We start from the raw sequence: 21,061 nt of genomic DNA on the forward strand, positions 1-21,061 counted from the left end.
GTGTATATTTTTACAATTTTTCATTTCACTATTATATTAAAATTGTAACAAATTATAAAGCTCTATTAGAAAAATCTAAAATTGATTTTTATGTATCTCGTTCTACCCTGCACATAAGAACTTTTATATTACTATAAATATTTGAATTCTTATTAATAAAAATAAGAGTCATAAATTGTACATGAATATTGATAAATTAATGTTCAAAACTATCAATCAGGTGCAGTAAGTAATGATTGAGAATCGATGTAATTTTCTGCCATTAACATTGAGCTATTCATTATTGGAGTACTTATTGTATTGCCTGATTTCTTATTTCCAAACGGATAGAAACTGTCTATGTTCATTTGAACTAAAAATGTACTTATTTTATCAATTGGCGAACTATAGCTGCCATTTAAATTGAGTTTAAGCTGGCTCACACTATTTTGTATTAATCGAGTAAAAAGTTCAATATGATTTTTTCCGCCATTGCGTATTTCCAAAGGCGGAATCCATCTAAAATAACACTGAGTCCACAATTCTAAACACGATAAATTGTACTGAGGCTTTAAAATCGTTTCTGGATCATTGGGATCAAAAAATGGACTATAAAATAATAATATATCTTGATCTGAAAATTGCTCTCGCCAATCCCAGACACTCCGAAGCACCAGATTATTCGGATCCTGAAAGAAATTTTCTTTTAGAGTATTTTAACAATAATGTTTCTCAGATTTTTTTCAATTTAAATTTTAACATTAGAAATAAGAATTAATCTTAAATATTCAAAGTTAAATCAGATATGGAAAAAAACAAACCATCGTTGCAACAGATCGATCTCTCTCACAATTGAAGATAAATGTTTCGAATATTGAAACGTGTGCTGTATCCCATAAACTGGTTAGATAAGTCTCCGTAAATTCAAATTTAGAGGGGAATTGTTGACATAATTGCCACACACAGTCAAGAAAAAGAAGAAAAATTGGAGACTAAAAAAATTATTTGTTATTAAAAATCTAAATATACTTCATAATCAAATTAAATTATAAATATTATTTACTTTTTCCGCATTTGGTTTAATGATATGACCTAATCGATCACAAAAAGGATGACCAGCAGCTACCCATTCTTTTTGAAGTAATGATTGAAATCCTGTTATCGTTCGAAAATAAGGATCTAGCAATAATTGTACTAAACTTGATATAACACAACACATATCTCTGCCAGCACTCTCTGAAATGAATCATTGCAACGTACAAATTATTGTAAATATATGTATAATATTAAAAAAAAATAGTATTTTACCTTGTAAAATAACAGAAGTTCCAGAATTTAAGTAATCACTAGCTTCAACAGCTTTTTGCAAACAATGAGAAACAAATTTTAACCATTTAGAACTCTCTAATGTCGAGTAAAAATTACTATCTTGCATCCAAAATTGCCTTATATTTTCTGTAAAATATTGAATAATTAATTTTCAATGAATATTCTGCAAAAGAATTATATTAACGAACCTGGTGCACATAATGTAACAAATTTTGAAAATCCTGCTGCGACAGTCTTAACATTAATGTCCTTATTTAAATCAATCACAGCCATTGCTAATTTTTGTGGATGACTTTTTCTTATATTTTCTAACATTATATTTTCTTGTGTTCTTTCTGTAACAGTCGGTATCAGTTCGGACATTCTAACTAACGCTGCACCTCGACTATTTGACCAAGACCATATTGGAGGTCGACCGTCTTGGAAGTGTCCGGCTGCTCCCGTTAATTGGCTGTCAGTTACAGATGCTGGAACAATTATAAATCGAGGAAGGCTAAAAGAGAAACAACAGATACTTTAATTGCTTCTATTGGAAAAAAACTATATTGGATTTTTTAATTACCTTGAAGATAATTGAAATTGATAATTAGCTGAAGATAATCGCCAACTTTTTTTGGTATGTTCGTTGCTACAAGACGTTCTTTCTAATTCACTTTGCCAATCGATCATAGTACGAAATAATTTTATTTTTTTATCTAAACTACTGTAATATGCTTCCCTGAAATAATCACCATATAATTGACCGAAATTTAAATAATGGTGATTTTTAATTTTAAAAATAATTACTTGTAATCATAAGAAAACAATAAATAATGCTTTCTGGGAAAGGCATGATGAAGGAGCGTTGTTAAAAGATTTTTGCCATGTCCTACAGGAGAAAATTTGAATGAGAATGACCACGTTCTGAAATTCTAATAAAATTATTGTTAACAATAAGTATACAAAATCAAGGAAACCAACATGTAATACAGTAGCATCCATACCTTACAAACAATAAAGATTCCTTTTACTTTGGAAGGCACACTACTACCAGGTATTAATTTTCTTTTTTTGTCCCCTGTAATTAAATAAACTTCATCGATGTTTGATAGACACGAGTCCATATATCCATAAAAATTGTTTTGCTGATGATTTATATCCTGCAATACATAATAAACTAAGATAAATAATCTTACATCATACTCAATGCCATTGATAAACTTTCAACGTTTGTTTTTGCATCAACCAAAAATCCTTCACATAGATTTATTAATAAAATACCTCTGGAGTTGAGTCATCACTAGTGATAAAAGTAAGTTTAAAATTTGTCACAGCAAGTACTCCTGAAATTCCTTGTTTTAAATCACTTACAGGTGAAAACAGTAAAACATTGTGGGCTTCAGCTATTGAGACCTCCCCTGGCAATAGTTTTATACTACTTTCACTTATAGAATTTCTTCGACTTCGAACAACAGGCTACAAATAATAGATAAACAAATGAGATTAATTCTATTATTAGAGCAAATGAATAATACATGGTAAAATTTTTTGAAAGTTTTTATTTGTTACCTGCATTTCGTGTTCTTCTTCCATCCCAACGTAACTAATAAAATTATTGCTGTTTTTATTTTCCATTATCGTTAATTATAGAATTCCAATATATACTTTTACCAATTTAAATAATGATTATTTTAATTAACAGAAAAATTTCATTTAACAATTGTTGATAGGCTTTTTTTACATTCTTTTTATATGATAAAGTTGTTCGAACATTTTTACGTTGTGACAAATTACATATTGTTTATTCTAAGTATAAAAAACTCAACATTCACCAAAATGACAGGTAATGATATTAATTTTTTTTCTCATACAGGCATGGATAAGATTTGTCTCATATGTACACACATAAATACATGTGTAAATGAATTTATGTGTACACATAAATTCTCTTTCAATGGTGAATATTCTCACACCGAGTAATAGAGTTTGAGGTTGGTTTGGTTGGTATCTTGACTATTGAATGTTTACAATTGAAGGTGCATTACCAACAATAGTAGTAGATGTCGTGATGATCGTTCATCGCGATAAACTTAATGAAAACAGCCATTATATTATTTAAACAGCAATTGTGTTAATCAAAAGAACTTTATCTATAATTGACCAAATACATGAATATTATGATCATGAAATAAACACTTGAAGTTATAAAGTATTCTATACCAAAGTAAGTAGTCAATTTATTTTATAATAAAAATCTATAAAATTTTATTGCATATTGATTATAATAAGTCAAGAAGATAAAAAGGATACAATGATTGATTGCACTTTCAAATATTATTTGTTAAATTTCTTTTATAATAATTCTCATCAAAATTTCGATTTTTTCGTCTCCATTTTACAAAATATTACATTTTTTATAATCAACTTAAATTAACAAGTACTCAAAAATCATACACAAAAATAAATTTTCATTCTTCTTTTCAATACTTTATATCTAACAAGTAAAATTATTGTAAATGATTAAAAAATTATATGCATTTTATAGTAAAGCATTAGACCAATAGATGTTATTTTATTTAAATATTACAAACTCAAATAAATAACCCATTTTACTTAGATAAGTAGGCAATTTTTTACAGCCAATGACATTTTAAATTGAATGACTTGACAATTATTGCATTAATAATTGTTAAAAATTTTTCTACATAAAAATCCACTCTATATAGTTTGTTAATAAATAAAATATTTTAATAAAGCGAAAATAAGCAATGGCAAAATATCAGCTAGAAAACCCAGGATTTGTGTGTTCAATGACACATCGACGACAATAACTTTTAACAGCTCGGTATCCGATTTTAGTTACTTTAGTACATTCTCCAATATTTAATTGACGTAATCCTCGTACATAATAAGCTAAAGCTTCTAAACCAGCATCAGTAACACGTTCACACCCACACAAAGAAAGTTTCTTTAAGTTTGGACACCCTGTAGATAGTGCTTCAAGTGTAGGGTCACCGATATCACACTTGCCAAGATCTAAAGCTCGTAATCTCGGACATCCACGTGCTAATGCAATAGTTGCAACATCACTCAAAGCTTCGCATCCACGAGCATTCAAGTATCTCAGCTTATAGCAATGCCTAGCAACGACAAGTAATCCTGCATCAGAGACTCGATCACATTTACCGACAGAAAAATATCTCAATGATGGGCCAAGTCGAGCTGCAAGTTCTCTTACTCCAAAATCAGTAATTCTGGTGCAGTCAGAAACTGATAATTGTCTAAGACCACTGCAGTAAGAAGCAATGGAAATGAGACTAGCGTCAGTGATACGTATGCACCGTCGAAGATACAAAAAAGTCAGTTGAGGGGTTTGAGAAAGTGTTACGACTATACCAGAATCATCAACACCATGGCAATCACTTAAATCTAATGACTCCAATTGTGTTGATCCCACATGAGAGTATGCTCGTGTTACATTAATGCACCCCGTTAAATCTAATCCTTTTAAATGAACGCAATTATCCAAAATAGTTGTAACATTAGAATCAGTTACTCTTCGTGAATGACGAAGAACCAGAGATGTTAAGCTAGCAAATGGTAGCACAGAAAATAGTCCAGAAAATCCAGTAGCACCTTCGACGACCAATCGTTTTATATAAGAATGACATCCACGTCTGGCGATTGATCTTAAAGCAATGGTAGCATTCTGTGGGTAACGAATTTCAACTTCTTTCCACAGTGATGGATGCCACGCTATTTCCCAAAGCTTTCTGCAAGTTTGCGCCAATATACATCGCTCTTGTGTAGTCAACCAGCTGATGATTTTCAATAAAATGTTATCATCTAGTTGACAAAGACCGATATTATAGTTTCTTTTATGTTGAACATGTTGCCTCGAAGGAACATTGATGATAGATGGTGATGATGATGATCTGCAAGGATTATTATCTAATGTATGATATCCAAGATCTATGGAGTCTGATGTTGGAGAGTAAAGTGACAGTTTCTGTAACTGTTGATTAATGGTTCGATCAGAGATTTGATCGTTGAAAGAGGAAAGTAGTAAAGGGTACGAGTTATCCATTCCATTCTCCAACCTTTAATTACAAAAAGCATCTATAAATATTGATATTTATTATTATTAATAATAAATTTATCAAATATAAAAACTTACTTTGATAACGTTGACGAGATAAATCAGCAGTAGTATGAGACATTAAGTCTTTTCTTTATAGTTACCACCATCTTGATCTTGCATTCCAAATATTCCACACAGCTGGAATGTGACTGAATTCCTTATTCGAAAGCCACGTCCATTTGGAGTGGTTTGTAAGTACAATTATTTTGTGGCTAATATTAACAATCGAAATGCCCCTAGGGCAACAAACTCATCACGATCAGTTGCATCTGCGGTAAAAAAAATGCACAAAACGGGTGTTAAGTCACCAATCGAACAGAGCCGATCACCGTCTCCGATTCGACCCGATCAGAATGTATTGTAGAAGGGGAACCACTGGACCCAACTTCTAGGGCCTCCGAGCAAGGCCCCTATCATTGATTTGCGCAAGCGCAAATACCGCTTGTGTCTGAAGAGTAGGAAGGTGTTTAAAAAAAACATTGTACGTATCATTTGTATGGAGCGTTCAAATACAATAGGAATTAGATTTCAATTTATGTGACATGATAAATTGTTAGATCATACTTAATTTGAATAATGCAACAATTGAAACCGTGACAAAGGATGAGGAAGGCATTGTGATAAATATTTACTGGCCTATTATTGAATTAATTGGATTTATTTAAATATCCAGTACATATATACATACAAGTATAATTACAAGAGAGAAAGTCAGAGCAAAACAAAATAGATTTACCATTTTTACATTATTAATAGTAACATTTTATTCATGTATGCAAGTTAATCTTCGGAAAATATCATACATACCATATGACTCTTTTATTAAATTAGTTTTTTAAAAATGTGAATTTTAATTTAATTAAAATTTAATATTTATAAAAATGAATAATAACGTAATTAATAAGTATTCAGTTCGTTTAATAATGCTATTTTATTTTGCATTCTCGTCATTATTTTTACATTTAGATTATTTAAATTACCAGTTAGTGACCTACAATCAGTATCATGAATACATAAATTGAACATTTATATGAAAAATTGACCCTTAGTTTAGCACCCAACAATTTGGGTACATTATACGTTGATTTTTATTCACTTCTCGTTAATTTTATTTAATATATCTAACAACAAAAATAAACACGAATAAAAATTATTATCAGTAATAACACCACTAACGACTAATTTTTTTAAAATAAAGAAATAAATTAATTCAAACAAATATTTGACACAACTATTGTATACTGATTCTTGATTACTTGTATCACACGTTCAGCCTCTAAATCTATTTCTCAGAACTTGTTAAGTAAGACAGAATATTCTCTCTAGGCGTTCGAAACTTACTCAGTTTCATTGAGAAAATCAATCAGAGTATATCCTGTGACACGTCTTTAGTTTATCAGCATCTAAACTGAAGAATTGAGGGGATCTTTGGAAATTTTATTGGAGTTTTCCGCAATACCTCCAAGATACATTTCTTCTCTTATTTTATCCTATATACTTTCTGTAAGGTCGTAGCCTATAGTAACGTTTCCTTGTTGGATAGTACGCATAAGAATATACAACTGAAACAAACATCAATAGTCGCAGAAAATATGACATTCAGAAATCGTTCTAACAATTGATACAGAATATTAAACAGTTCATTACACATTAAAATTAAACTAAATCTCTTATAATTGATATAATAAAGAAAACCATTTAAAACTTTTCAAAGTATGTCAGAAACATAATTCTATTTGTTGTTTGCAAATTTCTCTTAATTCCTTTAATGTCCTAATTTAATCTCTATTTATATTTTGAGCATTTTAACGTTAAGTTAATTGACTGTCATAGACATACATATGCCGCCTAATCATTTTTATATATTTTTTACAAAGGAAGAGCATGAACCAGAAGAAGTAGTGATAAGTTTACTTTTTGCAGTGACAAAGAGGTTGCAGAAAGTAATTATCATACTTTCCCTACGTACTCTTCATGTGATTGTCAAGGAAAAATGAAAGTCTCAAGTATCGTAGGAGGTTACGCTCTCGTGTCAGCTCACGTGGAACGACCTGATGGTTTCCTCACTTTCGTTGCTCTTGACGATATTATTAATATTTAAAGACAATATATAATGAATATTATATTATGTTTTAAATCTAAACAAAAGTCTTTGCAATTTTTAATAAAAAAATTTATTTATTCTTTGAAACAATAATTTTTTTTAAATAACATTCATCAGTTTTTTTTCTAAAAAAGATAATACTTCATTAATTTTCAAAAGCTGGATGAAAATGTGAGAATAAATAATCTAGATTCTATTACTATACATTTATTATATTATTAAATAAATTTGCAAAAACTTTTGCAGTAATTTATGAAAATGGACGAATTATAAAAATATACATTTTTATATTTACAAACCACTTAGTATATCTCGTTATCTCTATATTTGCAAATAATAATGAAATAAATTTCCAATCAATAAACATCAATGCTTCCTATACAAACTGGGATATCTATTTCTATAGTCAACTAATTTTCTCATCGCATTCCTTTTCATATTTTTTCTTCTCAACAGTGGAATCATCATCGATCGCTTCCAATTACCATAGTAGTTAGTAATTGTTTCGAAACCATTATCCATAGGAACTCCATAACTAAATGGTAAACCAGAAATAAGGTTTGAAGTATCAAGTGCATTTTGATGATCGAGAATTGGAATTTTCAGGGGTTCTAACGATCCATCAACTCCATAATTTAATTCTTGGCCTCTAAAGCTTTGAGCAGGACTTATAGGTAAACCTAAGTGAGGATTGAGTATTGTTTGAATCTCTGGATACACTTGTTGATTAGAATATGAGTTCACACTTTGTTGCAAGTTATTATTTTCAATAGAAGGTAAAGTGTGTTGTTCATTTGGCTGATGATGATTGTATTTATTGTAGTCAGTTAATGAGGGTTGATTGAGCACGTGGGGTGAATCATTTTGAAGACTAGTGTTGGGCTGATCTTTGTGTTCTACTGGTAAATACTCAGTGCTTTGATGAGTCTTTAGAGGCACCGAGGTTCCAGTTACTAAACCAACGAGTTTAGTAATGGGATTAGAGCCTGGGGAGTGGCTTAATTGATTTCCTCCTGAAGTTATTACACCCAATTGATGGTCAGATGGATTCGTTTGGTCTTCATGCTGACATGGATCCTCTATGTGATGATAATGGTGATGAACCTCCACATTTTTCATCGGTTTGATGACAAGTAGTCCAGCCTCCTTTTCTGCGTTGTCTGTAAATCGTATCGTCAGTCAGTCTTGTCTACTTTGTTAGTCATATTTTAGTTTTTATTTAATATGGTTACTTTTAACTACTGTTAAATCAGTTAATATATTTATTACATATTCAATAAGGCGTTTCTACTATTAATACCATATTATTTAGAAATCTCAAAATGAGGATAATTGGAACCATTGATGTTATGAATCTTTTTACTTGTTAGTAAACTCCACAAAAGATAATACCTTGCTAATTAGTCGGTTCAATTTAATTATAGTTAGGCAATGAAAAGTTAGTTTAATTCAATATCAATCATTTCAACTGGCAGGAATATTTATAAATATAATTAATTGTTATATATACCTTCTGATGGTGATTCATGCTCTTGTTGGTATTCTTGTTGATATTCTTGTTGATACTCTTGTTCTGTATACCCAGCATCCGGACTCGGTGGTGGACCATCATAAGTATAATCTGAATGTAAACAAAATTTTAGAATTTTTATTTCTATGAAAAATAAAGTTTGTTATTAAATTGGAAAAATATAGACTTGGATCTATTTAATTAATACCTTGGGCGTGTGGTGGATTGTAGGAGTATCCAGAGGAGTCGTAAGCAGGTTTTGGAGCACTGATAATAGCACTACTTGCTAATTGTGTTCCCAAAGAGGAAGTTGCCTCTCCAGCAGAAGATATAACACGCCCTGTAGTTTGGACGAGAAAACCACCACCTTTGATTAGATGTCCTTTAAATGCAATAGCTCCTCCAGCTAGTGCTTTCAATGCTTGAATCAAAGTATTTATAATGGCTTTCTTAAAGTCCCAAATGCTTAAAGGTTTCTCCTCATACTGTAATAAAAGTAAATAAATAATCAATATTTTAAAAAACACTATATATATTGTTTTAAAAAGTATCAAATTAATTAAAGTAATTGACAATACTTTAATTTTATTTACTTCTTGACCTATTTTTATAATTAAACTTTTCAATAGATCTTATAAATTTTTTTGCAACTCACTTTAATATATTAACTTACTTTTCATCGTTTGTAAATAATATTACAAACAATTATTGTTGAATAATTGAAATGAAAACCGATATTTATAAAAACCATTAAATAGTTGGAAATCCTTTGACATTAATTTTTCTAGAAGTTATTTGATGCTGGCAAATGTTTGCTCAGGACCGATGAGAAATGCCTGATTGTAAATTGAGTAAGTTGACTCGTAGAAACTGGCTCAAGAACGCCGATAGAAACGAAAAGAAAGGATACGAGTTGATCGCACAAAGAGAATGAGAGAAAAAAAGTATTTTGTTTGAATTTCCCTCCTTAATAGTAATCTAGTTCTGACCTAGATTGCCTACGATAGTAAACGACAGAGGCTTAAGATGAAATCAACTCAACTTATTGAATGATTCCTTGAGAAAAACGGAATAAAAATATATTACAATACCCCCGTAACTTTCAATTTTGCAAATTCTATTAATGTGTGCAATGAAAAAAATACTAAATAATCGGATTTCTTCAGCCCCAGAATGGACTCAGAACTAAACAGTATATTTATTTTTCAGTATTTTTCTTGAAGAGAAAAAAATACAACTTACTGCTGGAACTGGAGCTCCGTAGGAATCATAAGCTTGATGACCACCAGATGACCCACCAGATAACCCACTAGATAAACCACCAGATCCACCAACGACTCCATTTATTACTTTTCCAGCTATTCCTGATACAAAATCACCACTTCCTGATCTTTTTATTCTCTCTTGGGCCATTGCTTTGTAATTAGGGTCATTAAAAAGCTTGTAAGCAGTCGTCGCGAGCTCATCGATTCGTCTCATTGCATCGGCATTAATGAGAAACCTTTGATTTGGTTTTATAATAGTATCTTCATCTCCTTTTTGCTTTCGTTGTAATACATCTTGACTTGTTGTAATTGTTGCATCCTCAAGGACTTGTTCCAACTTTGGAACTTCTTGAAGATGTGTTTGGAGATCTTCTCGTGTCTTTCGAAAACTTGAAAGCCGCTTCAATTGGGCGGCTGCTCGCCTCAGTAATTCTTCCTCTTCTTCTGATTTGACTGCAGAAACTATAATAAGTGTCAGTAACAAGACTGACAGCTGAAAGTTGAAAGACTTTAAGTTATCTATTGAAAGAATAATTTCTGAAATGTTAGATGTTGTTCAAGAGTTAATTACTAGGTCAGTAAATCTTAATTAATATTAATTTTGCAGTCTCTCACCCAGTATATATTTTTAATCTTTTCAATATCCAATTTATTAAAAAATTATTAATTAATGATAAGATATCAGCTTAAATTTGTTCTTTAATTAATAAACAAACTCGAAGTTTTAAGTAAAAAACGTTGTAAAAATTCTTAAATAAGTTTTTAACAATCAAATTAGGTCTTGTTAAGATTGAATTTAAGTTTATTAGACACTTTAAGTGTATTAATAAAGTATAAAGTATTTTTTTATTAACAATAAATGTTTTTTAATATAATTGTTTGTGAAAAACTTTTCATAATAAAATATATTATTAGTCATTCAAGGAAAGTTGATTCAAAATATCGTATTAAAATCGTAAGTTTCTACTTTTAAATTAAAAAAGTGTCTAGATATTATTAACTCGTACTCAGTAGAGAAAGTTGAGACATAACATTGAATATGAATGTGAATTTTTGAAAAATACTTCTATATTTACTTCCGTTTCTGAAAATATTTGTTTGAGATGAACTAAAACTTTCTATCCAATGTTTGACGTTTGACGTTGCACAATGCATAATTTTCAGCTGTCGAGGTCAAAATGAATTATTTAATCTTTGAGACGGAAATGCCAGAGAAATGTACTGACACGTTTATTCATAATTACAGATATTAATTACGTAAATAAATAATATATTAGCTCACGTAAAGGACATTTTTTGCAACTCATTATATAATAAAATATTAAATAAATAAATTTTTCTCGAGAAAATATAATGTAGCAAAATTTCAAAACTATTCTGCTACAATATTGTTAATTTCATAAATGGTCTACACACCCTACTTAACACAACAAAGATTGATAGTAGTGTCTCGTAGTATTTTGATCACGAAACTTAGCGTGGAACATTACTAATTCGTACATGACTTCAGAGTTTCCATCATAACAAGAATATTAAGACATAAAAAGATGAGAAAAGAAGACAACCAATCTTTGTAAATTTCGGAAGCACTCGAGTGCTAACATGAATGTAACAAGTGGAGCGACTCAACTTCTCGGTGAAAGTCACGAGGATGATGCACACCAACTTACGTCTCAAGACACTCATCCTTGTTCCGTGATGAGACATCTGTCTTTTTCCTTCCTTCTGGTTCATCACCTCTGGGGTGAAAGAGCACAAATATGACAGATAATCGTTATACATAATCTATTGAAAAAACTTTTGAAAGTTTTATTTCTCTTGTCATTTTATACATTAATTCAGCTCCAATGTCAAGAGCGCCATTTATACTAGAAAGAACAACAACGAATAAAGAGTTTTTTCTATTAAGAAATAAACTTTTTTTTTGTTTTTAAGTAATTAATTAATAAGAATAAGCTAAGAGTTTATAAAGAAATGTATCACAGTTTTATTAATATTAAATGCAGTCTAAACATCCAATCATCTATCAAAAAGTCAAGTGTAGTGAAATTTAAAGAATTCAAAATAATTAATTTATAATTTTTTACCTTTTACTTCACTAAACATCAGTCATCTTTCTAATATTTTTTGTAATAAAAGCCGTGATCTACTTTCTAAAGAATCATATGTCGATAGAGATTTAATACATCAGTGAGAAATCAATATAACTTTTGTCAGAAGACTCAATTTTCTTCCTTTGATGATCATTATTTGTCAAGAATAGTAAAAGTGTTAGTTTTTGACCGGTAAAATTAACGCAAGTAAAACATAAAACTTTTTTATAGAAAAATCTAATCCGGTAATAGCCAGAGTACACATTCTCTTCAAGGAAAGGTTACGGACACAAGTGCAAGCAACTTTCTCATTCTAGAGAAGGGGAAACTGAAGATGGTTTGGATCAGAAGATCAATTAGAAATTATTTTGATTAAAAAATAATCACTGCAAATCAACAGTAAATTCGAGTATACTCCAAACTTTTCCATCAACCAAAACAATCTTCTTTCCAATCATCAACTTCATTTCATTATTTGACATCAAATAAAACCTTTTGAGTATACTGAGAAATATCATGAACAAAAGAATATATGCTGAGAAATCAACAAAATGAAACATTGAGAAACTCAATGAATATTCAAATTATTTTTTAAATATAATTCCACTCGATAATCTGCACTGTGTAATTACTAATAATCACTTATTAACGTTGGTTAATAATTTTTTCAATTAAAAATAAGTAGTAAATAAACGAACAATTCACTAGAGAATTGTGAGATTCGTGATAGTTAAACACTGCACATCCAAGAAAATTATGTAGCAATCAATCAGATCTGCAGTATAATAATCCGTCACGCGAAACATGAATTTTTATTCCGTACCTTCATGGTAAATCTCACGATGAAACACATCAGCAACTCACGGGCACTCTCACTTTACTCACTGAGCACGACCATTGCCATTCTACTTTACTTATACTGGTCCCCACTTCATTTAAACACGTGTGGATCCTTTAAAAAAACATAATAATAATAAATGCAGTTGGAAATTAATGTGAGAATTGAATAATATGCCTAATTCAAGCAAGTTTTTACTTACTTATCAACATTGTTTTAATTACTTCGTTTCACAGAGAAATGATTTTCAATAAATTAAAAGTTTGAACATGATTCTCTGTTCTTTAACTCAACTTCCTGCTTTGGATTTGATTCATTAATATCTTGAAAGCATTTTGAATAGATTTAATACCCAACAAAAGGGTGGTATTGATCGTTTTACTTTGTATTATGATTTGAATCAGCCAACTTTTGATAAAACACTTGGTTACACACGACAGAATATACATATGAAAAAAGTATTTGAAATCATTTTTGTTGTGGAAAAATATCACAGCATATGATGGTTTTTTCAAACAAAGATTATGTATTTTTTATTTCAAAATGACATTGTATTCAAAGAGATCAAATATTGTCATATTACAACTCTACAAATACTACAACAAATACAATAGTTTTGGGTAAAATCTACCACAATAGATTTGACTTTTTCCATTATTTGGGTGTTTACAAAAAAAAAAGACTTCTCTCACAATCATACTATGAAATCCTATTACCCAAACTGTTACAGTAATTTTCACTTACACAAAGATTTTCTCTGAACATAAAAATGTTTGCGATTTTTTTTAATGATTTCCTATGTACTAAATCTTTCTGAAATTTATGAAAATTGAATTTCTACAGGAAATCTTCTCCTTTAAAAGCAATGGAAAATTGCAAATAAAGTCGTCATTACTTGAGTGGTCATTTAAAAAGAAATAAGAAAGCCTTAATATCCATTATTGTGATTGATATTCCTTATATATACTCGACGAATATGGTGTGATACATACAAAACAACAGGTGTGCATCATTGTCACTATTCCGGCGGAAAATTAGTGAAGATTCGTGGTAAGAGCTTTAATGGTCTCTAATGAAGGTGAAATTTTTTACAACTTTGTTCTAAAAAATAAAAGATTTAGTATGCATGTTAAATTTTATTTCAAATAAAATTATTCAAACACTTTTTGTGTGATATCCATGTTAGAATATTTCTATTTTATAAATATTTGAATGATATTTTTTATAACGGAACTATCCTTTCTCCTCATCACTCCCAAATTTATTGGGCAGACTTCCAGCAAGAGTGAAATTCGGAGAAAAAAATACTTTCTCCATTTGTATTATGTAGGTAAACGTCTTTTGTCAATGAATATTTATTATTATTGAAATATGAAAGGTATCTTCCTTGATAATTAAGTGATTTTAACGAGTAAATATAATTCTCGAACAAGCAATGTTCATTACTGAAAGAAGGGAAAATGTAACTAGGAATGATTGTTTCGAAATAAATATAATAATGAAATTGTAATGCTTTTGATAATAGATATTGCGAAAGTGGTGCATTGCACATTCCTTAACTAGGCATAAGCAATATTGTCAATTTCCTCAAGTAGGTTGTCACATAATTATGGAAATGGTTCATGATTAATAAATAGCGCATGCAGTCTTCAGTAACGATAAGTAAAAGACACTTTACTCCATTTAGATACGGTGAAACAGGTATTGATTGTGGTCGTTATATTATTAATAGAATGTAACGATAAACATATTATTATATTAAGGAAATTATATTTTCTTCTATAGTTAAATATATTTGAAGTAATTATATTGACAATACGGAAGAAAAATTATTTGAACAATTAAATGAATAATATTGATCCTTTTCATGTGTTACAGAAAATATTTTCTAAAATTTTTCATGAATATTTTTAATCTAGTTTCAAATTGATATGATTTTTTTTTTTTTACTTTTCCGGAAGCCATTTTTAAACGATAAATTATTATTCATTTATTCAATTTTTTTATAAAATATTTTACAAAATCAACTTGAACTAATATTATTTCAATTTTTTCATTTAATCAATTTAAATAAATATTTGTTTTTCACTATATCTAACGATGTTTTAAAAAAAAACACTTTTGTCAATAGGCATCCTTCAATTGTTTTAATAAAAAATGTCGAGTAACATAGAGGTACTCTGTTTTAATTAGTCGAGCAACAGGTGAAAGAAACTTTTATGACTACCCTCAGTAGTTTAATGCAGTTCCAAGAATCAGAAAATTGTTTAAAATAGACCTCAACTAAAGGTTACATTTTTTCTCATATGAACTGCTGGTCTCATTTTTCTAAAGTGTATTATTTTGAACATTTCAAAATCGAAGTTGTCAGTCATTTATAAATATATAAAGACTGACGATAAAGTTATTAAAAAAGGTGACATAATGTCAGATTGTTTGATTATAAAATTGAAAATTATATCTTTAAACATTACTGGTCAGAACAGAATATTTATTCATTTATTTTTAGATGGTGCATCAGAGAAAATATCATATTCAATGAGTTCGACTGGAGTAATTAATATACCATTGTAAGAATAAATACAGGTGAAATAATATTCAATGAGCCAAAAATTTCAAAAACTATAAATGAGTAGTATTGTCCAGTGCTTGTTTTAGCTATAGTAGATTTTTATTACACTGCATGTGTTCTAATAATTGCGATATTAATTGCATCAATTATTTCAAAAACAGATATTGAACCTGTTTCAACAATAGAATTAATTATTATGTAATATTAAAAAAAAATACCCATTTAAATGATATTAATAGAAGTATTATTAATGTATAATGTGCTATGCTCTATTAAAACCAAGTATATATTGTTGGATAGATAAAATTAGTATATTACAAACGAAACTTTTATAAGTTCTAGATAGTAAATCAGTTTAAGTAGAGTTGAACAGACTATTTAATCGTGATAGAGTAATCAGTTTATGATTGTGAGATTTATAAGAGTTCAAACTTGATTTGGAGAATATTTTTTGAAAAAATATTTAAAATAGAGAATTAATGATGATATTGTTATTTCTTTTGTGCTTGGTAATTATTCTAATGTTTTCTAATATTAATAATTTATCATAAGTATATGTGGTTAGTTTCTGGGTAACTAATTATTCTCTTCAACTCTTTTTATAAATATCCTGAGTTATGAATTATTGATTTCTTCAATGAATACTAAATTTGTTAAAATCAAAAGTTCATGTGTAATAAATTGTTTCAATGATAGATAATCGAGTGAATGAAATATATGCTGATTCTATCAACAGCTTTTGATGTATTTGGCTGCATTGTGTAAATCTCATTTCCATTTTATGCAGATTCTTCACATTTTTTTATAGATAAAAATTAATCAAAACTATCGATTTTTATTTATCTTATGATCAGTATGTGAATGTGATTAAAAAGTTATTCAAGAACTTAATTGTTGAGAATGTAGTTAAGAAATTTATCAGTAGCTTTATGATTAACATGAATTTATTGCAGCCTCTGGTGAAGTCGTTTATCTATTCTTCTAAGTTTTCTATACAGCTATTTTAATACATAAGAACTTTTTTATATATTTTCATATGTTATATAAAATCAATAGATGATTATTAAAACATACATATTTTTAAAAAATGAAGGAACACAATGAAGTATATTCTAAAATAGTTTGGAATTAATATTTCTATATTAAATATGAATTTTTTCAGATGAACCACAACATTGACGGTTATTGGGATCCGTGGTTAAAAGTAGAAAATGAACATGTTCTGATTAAAAATGCTGAAAATTTTTTCCAACTCTCTTTTCACGTCGACAAAAATCCATCCCAAGAGATATCTAAAGATGTGGAAGACAGTAAACCATCTATATTTATTCATAATCAAGATAATTTGCTAGAAATAGTGGGCATAGGCCCATCAATGAATGAGACATCAGAGCAACTCGAAAACAATGAGTTATCAAATTCTTCTTATGTTATCAATGAAAATGGACAAGACACCAACGACAGAAGTAAGATTATTCAAGAATATTTTTAATCACTCCAAAAAAATGTTTAAAAGATAATCTAGGGCTTATGTAGTGTGATAAGTCTGAATGATTATTAGCATTTTCTTTGGTAGAATTATTGAAATAAATGCTCATTATTTTAATAATAATACTGAAATAATTCTCAACAGTCATTAATAATGCTTAACAAGTCACTGATGAATGAAAATAATGAATAGCAGATTATTTTATTAGATTAATTAATCCTATATAACTTGAAAAGTAGATTTTATTTTCAAAACTCACAGTAATTCTATAAATATGCTAATTATTCATTTCATAGGATGACAAATTGTAATGAATTTAAATAATGGAATTAAAAATTTAATACATTTCTATGATTCCAAGTTTTTCAGAGATATTTATAAATAGTTGTATATAGTATAATGCATTCATGCCAATTTACAAATCATACAATGCAGGGTCTTTAGTAAATATAACTCATAAAACACGGTGGAAAAAAACTTTACTTTTTTTAGAGTAAGAAAGATATTTATGAACAAATTTAACAAAGACTCAGTGCTTCTTTTATCTACACTTTTACTTCAAGCATAAATTTACCTAAAAAGTTTTTGAAGCAACAACAGCAATCTCCACTTAGTACTGTTTAGAAATTCAAAAAAAATTGGAACTATTGATAAATGTGATCTGTATGAATGATATGATTCATGGGTATTTCCCAATTAAATAAATGTAGAATGTTTTATAGATATTTTCTTTGATAATTTTTTGATTTAATATGAATTAATCGAAGACTTTAGTGTTATTTAAATAAAATTATCTAATATTTAATTATATAGTCTACGGTAACAGACATTAGTTAAATAGCAAAGTATATAAGTTTAAAAATAAGTTACTTTTTATAATCTTCTTTCTAATTACCAAAATCGATTCTCAATTTATGCCACGGCCAAGTTACATTCAGTTATCATTATTGAATATTATTGATATCAATTTAATATCACTAGGAAGTTAATAGTATAGCCGCCGGTTATCTTTATACCATGGTTTATAAAATTATTTTCAATTATTTTTACAGACGACATTTTTATAAGTGAAGAGATACAGAAAAAAGTCTGGGAGATATTTAATTCTAATACCACGACGGATCTTGTAGATGATGGAATAAAATGTAAGAATGAATTTGGAATATGTGAGGAAATTCCTGATTATCCAAGTTATTTACTTGAGAAAGAGCTAGATGCTAATCCAGCTTTTCGATATTTAGAGGTGAATGAAACAGATAAAGAGGTAAAGATATGTATTTTTTTTTTTTGCTATGACTAAATCATATTTTCAATTAAACTGTTGCACTAATTCGTGCTTTTTAATTTCAGATCTCAGTGGTTATTGGAAATAGATTTGGAGAACCAGATTTTCAACCTCTTTGTCATTCCATGGTAAAGTATTTTATTCTGGTATTCGTTAGTAAATTTTAATTAGAAAAACATGATTTCAGAGACAATATCTTCGACCAAAATCTGCTCGAACTGAGCTTGATGAATTATTATTCGTTGTCAACAACGAGAATTTTGTTCAGATCATTGAAGTGGAGATATGCAAGTAATTAAAAATGATATTTAAGAAAGCATAATTCAACGACTTTGTTTTACTATAAAAGTATTTTTTCCAGCAATCATCAAAAAACTTGTGATTTTTCTGAAAATTTTCCTGCGGGTTATACATCAGTATGCGAGCAAAAGTACGTCAATCGTAAACTCCTTGCCATAGATTCGTCGAAGAAGTTAAGTCCAAAAATATTCAAGATACCTGCAGGATGTTGTTGTGGAGTGAAGTTTAATGATGGTTTTTGACTTCCTGCAAGTGAATATTTAATGAATGATTTTATAAGATAACTTTATTAAAAATATCGATTATCGTCCCAGTATATTTGTGATTTTTTACCTTCTTTCACTTTTCGTCTTTCGTGATAGAAATTTATTAACTTTTAACCCAACCTTAAGCCAAGTTTCAGGACACTTGTGAATGTGGGAATCGGTTTAGCCCGCATACACATGGAATCTTAAGTAGATTTTCAGTTTTACAAGTCCACCTTACGGTAACATGCTTCTTTATATTTTCCCTTCAAAAGAATCACAATAAAGCTATAAGCAAATAGTTTGATGTGAAAAAAAAAATTATTTTTCTTATAGTTCACAGAAATATTTGTTATTTGAATTTTACGTAAACTTTGTTGAAAGAAATTGCGTCAAATACTATGTTGAGTAAATATTTCTCTGAAAGAAAATTTTTTCTTTACTTATAAACCTCAGTGATTGATTTTTATACTTTGGCAAAAAATGACATTATACAGTTAGAATCTCTCAAAGGTCCGATTTCGACAACTTTTTGGGGATTAAATTGTTTTAATCCTTACTTAAAATATTTAGGTCCATTATTGCCCCAAATTTGTGCTGTATTTTAGTATAAAATTTTATTACACCTCTCGGAAAAACCCAAGAGCTCCAAATTGTATGATTCAAGGACCTTTGAAAGATTTTACTGTATTTTAGAAAAATAATTGATTGTAAATTCAATAAAAAATTTCTACCTCACTAATTACTATGTTATGAGTGTATATACCTATAGAATATGTTTTCAATGTTAAATGAGTTAATTACTGTCAGAAATAGTAACAAGTGAAAAGTCAATATAAAGTATTTATTTACTAAAAAACAAATAATTTTTTATTTTATCGTAAATATTGTTTTTATGCAGTTAATTAAGAATTTTTAATACTTATAACAGAATGGAAAACAAATGAATCATTAAAATTTTACATACGCACACAATATAATTAAAGAATTAGCTAGGAATTATTGCTTATACTATGTAACAGCTGTTATTCAACAAGGCTTGGTATATTTCATCGACAAATTTTGACTTTACGAAAGCAAACAAAGAAAGGCTTATGCAGGACTCCACAGGGGGGCCAGAGTTTGTCCATTCACTTTTGTGAAAACTATGGGAGTACAAAACTATTGAACTTTGTAGTAATAGATCACGCAGAGATAATTTAAAATACGTGTCTTATGACTCGTCTTAAAATATAAAATAAGTATAAATCTCCAACTCTAAGATTTTCAATAGGGTATTATTTTTGGACTTCTTTCGGTGCATCAAAAATTATGAATACATGCAGTCTTATTTTTTATATTATAAATTCACTGTGATCTACTTTAAGTTAAACAGCCCAGCTGCAATTACATAATTAATTTTTTTAAAAAATATCTTTCAGTTTACCTAAAAATGTAAAATCTGAATTATTGTCTACATTGTAAAAGTAATTTTTTAGATTATTTATAAGCGAATTTTCCATTTAAAAATATAGCAGTAATATTTCTTCAAGAAAGCCTAATCCAGTTTCATTTTTACTTAGCAGCATTAGTACCAAAATAGCTTTTTCGGTTACTTTCCAGGTACCTACAATAATTGTAAAAGTGAGTGAGAATAACACTAATCTGCTTAATTACCATAAATCTCTTAACTTTCTTCACTCCGAAGAATTCAAAACTGGCTTTAGTCTAATAAAAAGGATCTTAGCAAAGGGCGAAAATACCTACTCTTCAGGTATTGAAGCACCACGATATTGGCAGATGTTCTTTCATTATCTATAAATTTATGATGCAGCGTTGACAAATTTATTTTCCACTCATACTCTATAGCACTACTGTAATGTACATTTTAAGTATAATTTCAAATTATTAATTTAAAAAATTATTCACTATTTGTGTAATAGTAAAATAGTG

General features: G+C 28.8%; 4 protein-coding genes across 5 annotated transcripts; 1 reads left to right on the forward strand and 3 right to left on the reverse strand.

Moving 5' to 3' along the window:
* Window positions 1-6: 6 nt before the first annotated feature.
* On the reverse strand, window positions 7-3,307 carry LOC118069699 (myotubularin-related protein 10-B). Of its 2 annotated transcripts, XM_035087991.1 has the most exons (11): window positions 2,959-3,307; window positions 2,857-2,890; window positions 2,569-2,763; window positions 2,292-2,447; window positions 2,095-2,219; window positions 1,871-2,026; window positions 1,497-1,801; window positions 1,288-1,434; window positions 1,043-1,215; window positions 801-971; window positions 7-668 (listed from the first exon to the last, which is right to left on the reverse strand). In XM_035087991.1, the coding sequence occupies exons 2-11, from the start codon at window positions 2,878-2,880 to the stop codon at window positions 213-215; spliced, it is 1,908 nt and encodes a 635-aa protein (XP_034943882.1). In that variant the 5' UTR covers window positions 2,881-2,890; window positions 2,959-3,307; the 3' UTR covers window positions 7-212. The 2 variants fall into 2 exon arrangements, with proteins under 2 accessions (XP_034943882.1, XP_034943880.1); XM_035087989.1 differs by having other exon boundaries at window positions 2,857-3,307.
* Window positions 3,275-19,200, forward strand: LOC118069702 (uncharacterized). The gene is made up of 7 exons (XM_035087994.1): window positions 3,275-3,287; window positions 3,411-3,511; window positions 16,973-17,276; window positions 18,352-18,563; window positions 18,650-18,712; window positions 18,772-18,875; window positions 18,946-19,200. The coding sequence occupies exons 3-7, from the start codon at window positions 16,973-16,975 to the stop codon at window positions 19,124-19,126; spliced, it is 864 nt and encodes a 287-aa protein (XP_034943885.1). The 5' UTR covers window positions 3,275-3,287; window positions 3,411-3,511; the 3' UTR covers window positions 19,127-19,200.
* LOC118069701 (F-box and leucine-rich repeat protein 7) lies at window positions 3,696-5,784 on the reverse strand. Its single transcript, XM_035087993.1, has 2 exons — window positions 5,465-5,784; window positions 3,696-5,387 (listed from the first exon to the last, which is right to left on the reverse strand). Exon 2 carries the CDS (start codon window positions 5,372-5,374, stop codon window positions 4,067-4,069), a length of 1,308 nt encoding a protein of 435 aa, XP_034943884.1. The 5' UTR covers window positions 5,375-5,387; window positions 5,465-5,784; the 3' UTR covers window positions 3,696-4,066.
* On the reverse strand, window positions 7,859-13,229 carry LOC118069703 (uncharacterized). The gene is made up of 5 exons (XM_035087995.1): window positions 13,224-13,229; window positions 10,285-10,800; window positions 9,251-9,527; window positions 9,043-9,153; window positions 7,859-8,692 (listed from the first exon to the last, which is right to left on the reverse strand). Exons 1-5 carry the CDS (start codon window positions 13,227-13,229, stop codon window positions 7,899-7,901), a joined length of 1,704 nt encoding a protein of 567 aa, XP_034943886.1. The 3' UTR covers window positions 7,859-7,898.
* Window positions 19,201-21,061: the final 1,861 nt, after the last annotated feature.

This window comes from Chelonus insularis, unplaced genomic scaffold (genome assembly GCF_013357705.1).
Source record: "Chelonus insularis isolate UGA/USDA-ARS -01 unplaced genomic scaffold, ASM1335770v1 contig_42_pilon, whole genome shotgun sequence".
NCBI classification, from domain to species: domain Eukaryota; kingdom Metazoa; phylum Arthropoda; class Insecta; order Hymenoptera; family Braconidae; genus Chelonus; species Chelonus insularis.